This window comes from Euleptes europaea, chromosome 17 (assembly GCF_029931775.1).
Source record: "Euleptes europaea isolate rEulEur1 chromosome 17, rEulEur1.hap1, whole genome shotgun sequence".
NCBI classification, from domain to species: Eukaryota; Metazoa; Chordata; class Lepidosauria; order Squamata; family Sphaerodactylidae; genus Euleptes; species Euleptes europaea.
Window position 1 is genome coordinate 47,725,956 of NC_079328.1, and position 11,966 is coordinate 47,737,921.

An 11,966-nucleotide genomic window follows, 5' to 3' on the forward strand; every position below is an offset into this window, starting at 1 on the left:
AAAAGGTATTAAACGGTGGTCGTAATACAACAGGGGACCTTTAAAAGGGAGGCAGGGGGAGGGGCGGGAAAAGGGCCCGGGGGTGTCTGCCAGGGGGTGTTTTCCCGACAGGGATGCGCCTTCGGGGAGAAAGATGGTCGGGCCGTTTGTTTTGGTAGGCCTTTGGTAGAACCCAGAGCAGAAAAAGGCAGGAGGGTTGTCGCTCCGGGGGGGTTTGTTTTTTGGCCCTTGGCGAGGAGATACCAAAGGAAAATTCTGCACGCACACCCCCCCGCCCAACCTCAACCACACTTGCGCAGGGTAACTGTCTTTGGCCATTTATGCACGGGAGGTTTTGCCTTGGATTTGCCGAGCTCTAGATGCACATTTTCCCCATCCGAATTCTCAGAACTCTGCATGGGGGCTTATTGTTAAGTTTTGAGAATTTGGATGGGGAAAATATGCATCTAGAGAGCGGCAAATCCAAGGCAAAACGTCCCATGCATAAATGGCCTTACACGCAGAAGGCGTGTTTGAAAGAGAGTGACAAAATCTGGAAGTGACTTACCTTGACGCGTGAGTGACAGGCCGAAAGACGGATGAAAAGATTCTCCCGGGAGGATGTTGGGTTTTTTTGCAAGGACTTTTACAAAGATGGGGAGGAGCAGAGAACCTTTTGAGGATTAAAATGGTTTTTTTTTAAAAAAAACCTTTTTTGGTGGGGAAAAGAGGTAAGTTGGGGGCTGTTCCTGTGGACGCCTGCCTGGGACGGGTCCGCGCGTGGGCGCCCAGCTCCTCCGGAGAATCGACCCAAGCTGCTCCAGGCGCATTTTTTCCCTGAACAAAATGTTTGGGGTGGGATATGATTTTGGGGGGGGGGAGGAGAGGAAAGATACGGGGAGCGAGCCCTAAACCAAGGCGCAATATCAGCTGCGGGACACTGGAGAGAAAGTCCGGAGGTTTTCTTTTTATTCCAGAAGGCCCAAGACGGTGTTTACGTTTCCGCAATATAAACATCCTGCCCCTCGGCTGTGTCTATCTCGCAAAGGAATCAGAAACGGGATTTGCAACCCGGCCGCCTTTCGAGGGAGATCCCCCTGGTCGCGGGGCGATCCGGGAGGCACTTTGGAGAGGTTGGGGAAGGGGTGCAAGCAAGGATCCTGGCATTATTGGGTGCTTGGGAGGGGGGGATGCATCAAAATAACCCGGTCGCTTCTCCCAGCAGGGAAGGATTGCCGAAGGTCTCTTTCCGTTGGAGGGGCTGTGGCTCAGTGGTAGAGCATCTGCTTGGCATGCAGAAGGTCCCAGGTTCAATCCCTGGCATCTCCAGTTAAAGGGACTAGACAAATAGGTGATGGGAAAGACCTCTGCCTGAGACCCTGGAGAGCCGCTGCCGGTCTGAGTAGAAAATACTGACTTTGATGGACCTGGTTGGCCGCTGTGTGCTGGACTTGATGGACCTTGGTCTGATCCAGCATGGCTTTTCTTATGTTCTTAAGGGTCTGATTCAGAATAAGGCAGCTTCATGTGTTGGATGAATACATAAATTAAAAAGGATGGGGCGCGCTCGCACGCGTGTTTTGATTTCTTTCGATAGTGTCTTGCTTTCTCTTTTATTTTATTTTTTACTCTTCGGGGCCCGAACGATGCTCCCGGGGGAAGCCACTGGCTCGCGAGTATTCCCACCTGTTTTCCATAAGGGACGGCATAGCAGAGTGAGGGAGGGAGGGTGAGTGAGTCTTGGAAGAAGGGCGGCCAGGAATCAAGCGGTCTTTCATCGCCTCTCAGCACACAAAAGGTGCCTCGACCTGCAGGCAGGGGCGATTGATGGACACCTTTCGGGGCCATTAAAACCCAGGCTGAGGTGTGTGTGTGTGTGGAAGGGGCGGCGGCAGGTGGTTCAGCCTGAATCTCCAGGACTTCTGCCCAGACCCTAAGTAACAATTTATTCCCACCCACCCCGACTCCGTAGGTTGAAATGCTGCAACCCGCTTCTATTTGCTCAGGGTTGCCCGTTGACACCTCCAGCCCGGGTTTCCTTGGGAGAAAAGCCCCTAGGAGGTAGGATCGCGACCTAAATCTCTTCCCCCCGTGGAAGCCCCACTGAAGGGCACAGGAGGAATCCCGAACACTCACCCCCCCACACACAAACACACACTCACCACCTCTCCCTCCTCCCTTTAATTTCAATCGGAAATACATTCATGGCACGGATTTTGGGGCGGGGAGGGAGCGTCGAAGTCCCAACATGACTTGGCGGAAGGAGGTGTGTGTTTGCGGCGGAGGAATCCTATAGGAGATATCTTTTGGTGGGGGGGTCCTTCTTTTCTAAGGGGGGGTCGCCTTTCCACCAGCCCCTCCGGTGGGCGGTGGCGGAGGAGCCCCTGGAAGCGCCCACCAATGTCGAGCGGAGGCGAGGCGAGGGGGGGGGAGGAAGGAGCAGGAGGGGGGCGGCCGGGGGGGGGGCGGGGACTCCTCCTGCCTCTTACGTCGCGCTGTCAAGAGCCGCCAGGCGCCCTCGGGCTGGAGATAAAGTGAAAGGCAGCGGCGCGGGTCGGGGGCAGAAGCGGCTGCTCCCCGGGCCGGGAAGCGAGGAGCTCTCGGGCAGGCAGGGCGCGCAGGAGCCGCGGGGCCAGGAGGAAACGGGGAGGGGGGGGGCGGAGAGGGAGGCGGCCCGATCCTCCCTCCGAGGCTGAGAAACCGGGAGGGGGAAGAAGGAGGAGGAGGAGGAGGAGAAGCCGGAGCCGGACTAGTCCTCCCTGCCGTCGCGGACCACTGGATGTAGGGCAAGCGCGTCGGGGGGTGGATCGGGGCCGGCCGGACTGCTTGCCGCTGCTTCCTCCGGGTCGGATTTCCCAGCCAGGCTTCCTGGGGCGTCTGGCTGCCCCCCACCCCGGTTGGGCCGGTGAAGAAGAAAGAAGGGCCAAGGTAGAGGCCGTCGGGGGGGGGGAAGAGACAGGAAGGCCTCCGGGGGGGCGCTGAGGACCCCCTCCCCTCGGCCCCGGGAGCCGGTCCTGCGGGGAGGGGGCGGGGGGCCGCCGCCGATGACCGCGGGGCCGCCGCGCGCCCCTGCCGCCGGCCCCCCCGCGCCGCGCCCTCCGCCCTTCCCCGCGGCCCCGACGCCTCCCATGTCGGCAGCGGCGGAGAAACCGCAGCCGACGGCGCTGGGAGGCCCGGCGATGGAGTCGGCCTCGTCCACCACCTCCTCGACCCCCAGCAGCAGCGGCGGCAGCAGCGGCGGCGGCGGAGGGGCCCCCAAAGCCAAGAAGACCAACGCGGGCATCCGACGGCCGGAGAAGCCGCCCTACTCGTACATCGCGCTGATCGTCATGGCCATCCAGAGCTCGCCGTCGAAGCGGCTGACGCTGAGCGAGATCTACCAGTTCCTGCAGGCGCGCTTCCCCTTCTTCCGCGGCTCCTACCAGGGCTGGAAGAACTCGGTGCGCCACAACCTCTCGCTCAACGAGTGCTTCATCAAGCTGCCCAAGGGGCTGGGCCGGCCGGGCAAGGGCCACTACTGGACCATCGACCCGGCCAGCGAGTTCATGTTCGAGGAGGGCTCCTTCCGACGGCGGCCCCGCGGCTTCCGACGCAAGTGCCAGGCCCTCAAGCCCATGTACATGATGAACGGCCTCAACTTCAACCACCTCCCGGACGGCTACGGCTTCCAGGGCCCCGCCTGCCCGCCCAACAGCCTGCCCCTGGACGGAGGGCCCCTGGGCATGATGAACATGGACGGCATGGGGCTGGCCGGCCACTCCGTGCCCCACTTGCCCTCCAACGGCGCCCACCACTCCTACATGGGCAGCTGCGGCGGAGGGGCGGGAGGGGGCTCCGCCGGTGGGGACTACGGCCACCATGACGGCTCCGTGCCCGCCTCGCCCCTGCTGCCCGGCGGAGGGGTGATGGAGCCCCACTCGGTCTACTCCGGCACGGCCCCCTCGGCCTGGGCGCCCTCGCCCGGCCTCAACAGCGGCGCCTCCTATATCAAACAGCAGCCTTTGTCCCCTTGCAACCCGGCCGGCAACCCGCTGCCCGCGGGCCTGTCCGCCCACTCGTTGGAACAGCCATACTTGCATCAGAACAGCCACAACCAGGCAGAACTGCAAGGTAAAGGGGGGTTTCGAGGGGGCGGGCGGGATCGGCAGAAAGGATCGGGATGAGTGGTGGGATCAGGAGGATCCGCGGGTGGGGGGTTCAGGTGGCAGCGGTGGGGGGGTCAGGGGAAAGCAGCCGGAGGGAAAAGGCAGGTCGCGCTGGAAAGTTGGGGGCGCTGAGCGGAAGACAAAGGGTAGATCGACTGGGAAGGCTGCGAAATTAAAAGCAGAAAAGTAGGGCGAGGGAGGAACCGAGCTCCGGGACCTGATATCGACGGTGGGTGGTCGTCAGACTTTTGTTCCCTCTTTTGGGGTCTTGTGGGGGGGGGTTACGAAGCAGAAGAAGCGTCATGTTCATTTTCCGGGCAGGATAACCATCAAGTGCCGAGTTGTTTTCTGTTGCCCCAGAACGTCGGACCAGAACTAACGGGTTAAAATTAAATCAGAAGAGTTTCCGGCAAAACATTAAGAAGAATTTTCTAACAGACAGAGCGGTTCCTCAGTGGAACCGGCTTCCTCGGGAGGTGGCGAGCTCTCCTTCCCTGGAGGTTTTTAAGCAGAGGCTAGATGGCCATCTGTCAGCAATGCTGATTCTATGACCTTAGGCAGTTCATGAGAGCTGTTCATGGCCATCTTCTGGGCATGGAGAAGGGGTCGCTGGGGGTGTGGGGGAAAGGTAGTTTTGAAATTCCTGCATTGGCAGGGGTTGGACCTGGTGGTCCCTTCCAACTCTATGATTCTAGATTCTCTGATTCTAGGTCGAAAATGGGCAGCTGTCATCTGCGCCCCACCGGCCGAATCACAGGGTTACCCTTCCCCTTAATTAGCCCGAAGTAACTACACACTTCTCCTTTTAGAATACTTTTCCCGGGTATGTTTTTTTTTTTAAAGTCTTCACCCAAACAGGCATGCATTGAGGGGGAGATCCTGATGGCAGCACTGCGACTGAAGAGTTTTCAGGGGTCACTAGTCCAGGCCAAGGGATTTTTGACTCGTCCGAGCCCACGAAGTGCTTTGGGGCAGTTTGTTCGCTTTGTTATAAGGGTTCAGGGGAAAGGTTATGGGAGCCGGTGTGTGTGTGGGGGGGGGGGGGCTGTACCAGATCTACAGCGGCAGAGATCCGGGTGTGTTTGACACCCGAAGGAAAAAGGCGAAGAGAGAGGTAAACAAGACAACTTGTGGGGGATCAGAAACCGGCACCAGGACCTGGGGTGAGAGATGGCAGAGATATCCCAATGTATGGCTAGAGTAGCTGCGGATATTCAAAGGGGGTGGTGGTGGTTCCTTTCGGCCCCAAGATTGTATTTTGTTGCAGTTTCGCTTATTAAACAAGGGAGGAATTGGGCGGGGGGGGGGAATCTTAGCGAAACTGGGTTTTAAAGCACCTGGATAGTTGCTCTTAGATAGAGCCTGCGCTGGAAAGAAATTAACGCTATTGAGAACTGGGAGAGAAAATTCATTTAGTCCAGCGCAATCGGATTTGGTTTGTGTGATCGTGGTGCAACCTTGTTTTTCTTTTCTCCCCCCCCCCCTTTTAATTTCCTTTTAAGAGTTCAGGTTAGCTGACCAAAGAAAATTCCCTCCAACTCCGTTTTTTTTTTATAGAGAACTATTCGAAACAATTGCTTGAGACCGGCACACTCTATCAAATCCATTTGACACGCATTGAATCAATATTATCTTTCTTTAGCAAAGCGTGGGAGAGTTGAAGTTTGTAGGGACCTCCGTCACATAGGACCACATAGGATGTCTGCGCATCTATAGTACACGTCATGTTGGACCGGCACACATTTGTGTCCGATCCTATGCGTGCGCAAAACACGGCCGCGCTCCCAAACATCGGGACCTGGATTTATCCGGCGTGCGCCTTTCGTTATTCTGACGGGTGGGCGTCATTTTCTTTCGGCACTGCGGTTACCTGAATAAATCCGGGCGACCCGATTTTCTGCCTCCAAACGCAGGAGCGGGTCAGCAAATGGCATCTGAGGTCGGGCAGAAGGCAGAGACCGTTTCTCTGAGATTCGAAGGAAGCATCGCGAAACCGGATTGTTCCTCCCCTAACAGTGGATCTCAGTCCTTTTCTTCCTTGAAGTGGGTGGTTATTACACACAATATACCTAAGTCTGCTAAAACTAGAGCTTCGTGTATAGAGGAGTCTCCGTTTGAAGACAGAAAATGGCAGGCTAATTTATTGCCTTGGCATTTGTTGTGAGACAACACACACGCACACACACACGCTTTAACACTAACAAGGACGAATCGCTTCGTGACCCCAGATTTTCTTGTGTTGCATGAGGCTACGTTGACGGGGGGGGGATCTGGCCCCCTTATGCCGCCCTCCAACGAGCTGATGCTTCAGATGCGTATTTTTCTGGCCTCTGCTAAAAAAGGCGAACACGGGCAACCCAAAGTAATGGGAATTAACGCAACAGGGATGGTCCAGTCGCTGGTAGGAACAGGTCCAAGTTACGCTCTTTTCAATCCCCTCATTCCCCGGGGAAATCCGCCAATGCGCAAATCTCTCCCACGGCCACCAAATAATTTTCCAACAAAAGGCTCACGTTGGAGAGCATCACAACCCCGGCGACAATAATTCCTATTTAACTGCCAACTTTTGTAATGCCTGCGCCTCTCACATTCTCTTCCCAGACAAGCGAGGTCCAAGGAATGGCAGGATCGATTCTGCGCCCAGGGAAATCCCTTTTGAGCGCTCGCCTTAACTTCAGCCGCCCTTTTGAACTCTCCTTTGTAGACAAAACATCTTTCCTTGTTTCCACAGTGCGGGGTTGGGAGATGTATATTTTGTCTGCTTCCTCTGGAGTCCCCACCCCACCCCCGCTTCACCCTGATGCCCCGCAATCCCAGGCCTCGCTTCGGAGTTAACCGGGTGCTTTTGCATAAAAGAAGGGCGAGCCAGTTAGGGAGATCCAACGAGTTCGCAAACCGAATCTCAGCGGCTACTTTCGATTTGGACAAACGAAACCCCAAAACCTTCATTCCCGACTTCCAGGGCCCCGGGTGTGTGTGTGTGTGTGGAAAAGGCGAGCAGGGAAACTGAAAGGGAACTCTAGCAAAGCGGAGTGAATTCGGATTTGAAAAGGACAGGCCCTCCGCTACAGTGAAATTGACACGCTTTTGGTTGTGGTCTGAAATTGACAAGCTTTAACAAAGAGCTCCGCTGGGGCCCAGAGCAGAGAAGAGAAAGTTGTTGTTTAAATAAATATATTAGTGGACAATTAAAAAATGTCTTCGTTCCCGGCAGCATTTCGGAAGCCCACGCTTAAAAAAAAAAAAAAAAAAAAAACCCTGAAAAGACGGAGTTAGCATGAAGATTAGGGCCAAGAAGGCTTTCGGCCCATAGACATGATCCATAAATAAATTATTCATAAATGTTGATCATCTGTGGGACCGGGGCGGCAGCTCCCCCGCTATTGTTTGGAACAGAAGAGGGCTTTATGACTATGGCCATTTATGTATGAGAAGTTTTGCCTTGGATTAGCCGCTCTCTAGATGCACATTTTCCCCATCCGAATAATCGAAACTCTGCATGGGGGCTTATTTTTGAGTTTTTGAGAATTCGGATGGGAAAAACGTGCATCTAGAAAGCAGCAAAGCCGAGGCAAAAGCTCCCATGCCTAAACCTATTTAAAAATGCTGCATTTGAACCGCGGACCTCGGGATCTAGCAGGGTGGGAAGTTAATCCGAAGCCGCCGAAAGGGGAGCAACTTCTGGTCCCACTTCGATTCCGGTAGCGGTTTTGGCCTACACGGAGCGGTCTTCTGGGAAACGGAGAGCTCGGTTTTGTGCTCTGGGCCAAGCAGAGAAACCGTGGAATAAACAGGCACCGATAAAGGAGAATTAAGTCGAGAAGAATGCGTTAAAGATGGCTCCTCTGCGGCCTCCGAACATTAGAAGGGACGTCTGGCAGCAAAAGGAGAGCGTTATCGGCTCTCTTCTCTTGTGCTTCTTGCATTCCTTTTCGCAGTTTTAACACCATGTTGGCTTAAAAAAAAAATCTGGCATGGGAAGGGGACTGGGACATGTAGGTCAGGAACGCCTGTAGTTTGGAACGGTTCCCTTCTATACGGTTTGGCTTTTGCAGAACAAGTTTGGAAACTGGATAAACCGTTTTTTTTATATTTTTTTTAAAGGCCCTGAAAGGAACGTGAAAAACAGCTAGGCCAAAAAATCAAACGCAACAGTCACATTTTCCAAAGCTTTATGCCGTCAAATCTCCTTGACAAGGGGAAAACAAAAATTAAAAGAAGGGGGGAAATGAGTTGATTAACATTTTTTTAAAACATCTAGACTCAAGTCCAGCTGCACCTTAAATCAGGTAAATTTAAATCACCTTAAATGCACATTTCTCCCATCCGAATTCTCAAAACTCTGCATGGGGCTTATTTTTGAGTTTTGAGAAGTCAGATGGGAAAAATTGCATCTAGAGAGTGGAAAATCCAAGGCAAAACTTCCCATGCATAAATGACCTTATGGGAGGTTTTGCCTTGGATTTGCAGCTCTCTAGATGCACATTTTTCCCATCCGAATTCTCAAAATTCAAAAATAAGCCCCCATGCAGAGTTTTGAGAATTCGGATGGGGAAAATGTGCATCTAGAGAGCTGCAAATCCAAGGCAAAACCTCCCATTCATAAATGGTAGAGACCAACAAGATTTTTGGGGTATGCGTTTGCCAGAGCCAAAGCTCCTCAGATCCCATCTTTCGGAAGCTATACCTTAAAAATCTGGTTGGTCTTTAAGTTGGACTCAAATCGTGCTGTTCCATTGCAGACAAACATGGCTACTCTCTCCAAGCATTTATTTACATCTACACCCAGGTTAGATTTTAAAGAACTTTATTCTGTCCAAAAACATTTCATTCCTGTCTCCAAAGATATTGCCTGCACCATTCAGAATCAGTTCACTGTAGAAGCACACAGGTTTTGGTACTGTGGAAATAAGGCATTTAAAAGGCATTTCTGGGTGGAAGAGAAACATGGCTGTTTGCATCTCATTGAGTAGGGAATAATCTGGAGGCTTCCTTTCTTATTAGGGGAGGTTATCGAGGCAGTTGTTATTTAGAAAGCGATGTTCCAGGCTAATTAGCTTTTACACTGGAGTAACTCTTTCTAAACACAGATGGGGATTTGTAGATAATCTTGACCCCGTTGCTTTTGGAGTTTGCAAAAGGGGGTGTATATCTTGTCTTGCCTAAGGATGACGACATATCTGCTTTTAATAAAAAGCTTGTTTGTGGTCCAAAATTTGATAGGTTTTGTTTATATCCTTTGCACGCCTCTTTGTTAGAGTACAGAACCAATGTAACCCTTAAGATCTGGGGCATCTTTCCCTGTTGGCTTCAATGGGAATGATTTCCAATAGAACAAGTAAGCCAGATCTATACATAAAACTACCCTTCCCACCCCAGGGGGAAAAATATGTTCTTCTCCTTCCTTGGCCAGTCAGGAAACAGACCGTCCCATCCCATCCTGCAATTCGCATTTGGGCAACATTCCCATCTCGGTCAAGTGGGAATTTCCGCAGAATTAGAACTACAGAGTCCAGGTCTATAACATGACTGAACTGGGCCTGAACTGTGCATGGAGAGTCGATTCTAGAGGAAGCCCTTCTCTCTCCCCCAGCCCCAAGTCCCAGCCCCAAGGATAATCTTGGATCTGTCAGTGCTGTGAAGGAGGGAGAAATGGGATAATGATATAGTCAGGATCCAAAGAATCATGCACGGTCAGCAAGTTGTGTTCTCAAAGAATAGCTTTTCAACCTAAGTGACTTTCGAAATGAAAGGGATTTTCCAAAGCAGGAGGGTCAGAGGAAAACAGCATACAATTCTACTGAGCATAGCCACATTCTTGGGCATGGCTGTAGCCCCTCTTTGACTGCCCCCCTGGTCCTTCTTGCTCAGCCTTGTGGGACTCATGGTCACGGAGGAAACTGTCAAAGGCTGCACAGGTCACATGATGCTGCAAAATCCAGTTTGGTGGGAAATATGTTCTGCAGGCCTGTTCTAGCTTCTCACTGTCAGTACTTGTGCAAGCCACACCAAAGCCTCCCCCCTCCATTTGCTTCTTGAAGCCCCCTTTTAATTGGAGGTGTCAAGGGCTCAACCGGGAACCTCCCATGTTCAAAGCATGTGCTCTGGCCCAACGCTATGCTCCCCTGGGTATGCGACTCGTGCAATCAACCTGTTACTGTCCAGGACGAGATAACGTTTTTTGCCTCTTCTCTCTTGCTTCGCGTTACTAAAAATCCGCTCTCTGGTTTCTTGCAGGGATCCGCTACCATTCCCAGTCTCCCAGCATGTGTGACAGGAAAGAGTTTGTCTTCTCCATCAATGCCATGGCGTCCTCTTCGATGCATTCGGGAGGTAGCGGCTCTTATTATCACCAGCAAGTGACGTATCAAGACATCAAGCCTTGCGTGATGTGACAGTAGGGCAGGGGAGCCAAGCTTTCTTGGGGGACAGCCAACCCAGTGACATGCATGAAAACTTAGTGGGACTATGGGACTTCTGACCATAACAGACTCCCCTGGGGAAACCGTGGACTTCCCCAAATGCTAGATTCATTGTTGCTCTTGAGGTATATAAACATTCAAGCAAGGAACGTGCCTTTAAAAGACTTTGAAGAGGAGCAGGGGTGCATTGCGGGTACCTTTTCTAGGGGGAAGCATAATCCTGAAACTCCAAATCCTTCTGTTCCCTTGCCTTTGGGCCGTTGCGCATCCAGAATTCTGAGCGGAGGACTTTCCCCAAAACCACTCTTTTTTTGCCTCCAGAAATCAGATGAGCCCTACGTTTTAAATGCTGTCTGCCGCAAAATCCCAAGCAGTAATTTTCAATTTTAAAATCTCTCCATTTTTTTAAAAAGAAAGGATTCTGGATTACTAGGGGGAAAGAATCTGTAGTCCAAGGAAGAAACAAATGCCTCCGATGAACCTAAGAATGAAGGCTTGTTTTAATTAGATACCCAGCTTGCTGTCTTTGGGTTCGCCATTCCACAAACAGAGCTGGCTTCCTTATCTTCTCATTTTGGGTCTGTGTGAGTAAAATACACCTAGTCTATTTATATTTTACTCCTGAGTCAGGCCAACAGAGTAATCTCCAGAGAACTCAACTGGTGCAGAGGAAGTCCACATACCTTCTTCCCTAATTTGAAAATGTTCATTCCGTTATTCCAAAGACTTCTGGATTTTCCAGGGCGGGTTGATGGGAATCTGAAAAACACAACGACACACCCACACACACACAAGAGCACAACTGTATCAGTGAGGTTGTGCAGACAGGCCTCCGATAGCATGATACTGCAAGAATCACCCCATCGACGGCATCTCTGACAAAGCCTCTGTTCTGTTTTTAAATATTCAGTCCAACATTACTAAAATAAAAAAATAAAAAAGCACTTTGAGAAATAAAGGGTTTTTTAAAAATGAAAAGATTACCAAGGCTCATGCTTTTATTTATTCAACATTTTAATAAAACACAACAGCAGCCTTGATCGATCAGTATTAAAAGGGTTAACTTGTTGGCAATATTTGCCACTGAGACTTTGTGAGTGTGTGGGTGCGTGGGTGGGTGCGTGCATGTGTGTGTGTGTGTGTGTGTGTGCAAAATTGCCATTGTCAATGTAGAGCATCAGTGTGCCAAAGACAACTTTCTCTATGTTTTATATATAATTATATATAAATATATAAATATAAATGAAGGATTCTTGTCTTCTATATATTTTTTGTTTGCCTAATTGTACAGTTCCGTGACACACCTATTTTAAATTACATTCTGCACTGTATTAAAGTGTAACGGCGGGGGAAGGGCTTTAGACACCCTCCCCCGTTTCTTTTATGTGCGTGTTTGTCCTTTAAAAAAAAATTAGAATGC

General features: G+C 51.5%; 1 protein-coding gene across 1 annotated transcript; it reads left to right on the forward strand.

Annotated features, from left to right (window-relative positions):
- Window positions 1-3,023: 3,023 nt before the first annotated feature.
- Window positions 3,024-10,748, forward strand: FOXF1 (forkhead box F1). Its single transcript, XM_056862676.1, has 2 exons — window positions 3,024-4,089; window positions 10,362-10,748. Exons 1-2 carry the CDS (start codon window positions 3,024-3,026, stop codon window positions 10,517-10,519), a joined length of 1,224 nt encoding a protein of 407 aa, XP_056718654.1. The 3' UTR covers window positions 10,520-10,748.
- The last annotated feature ends 1,218 nt before the right edge of the window (window positions 10,749-11,966 follow it).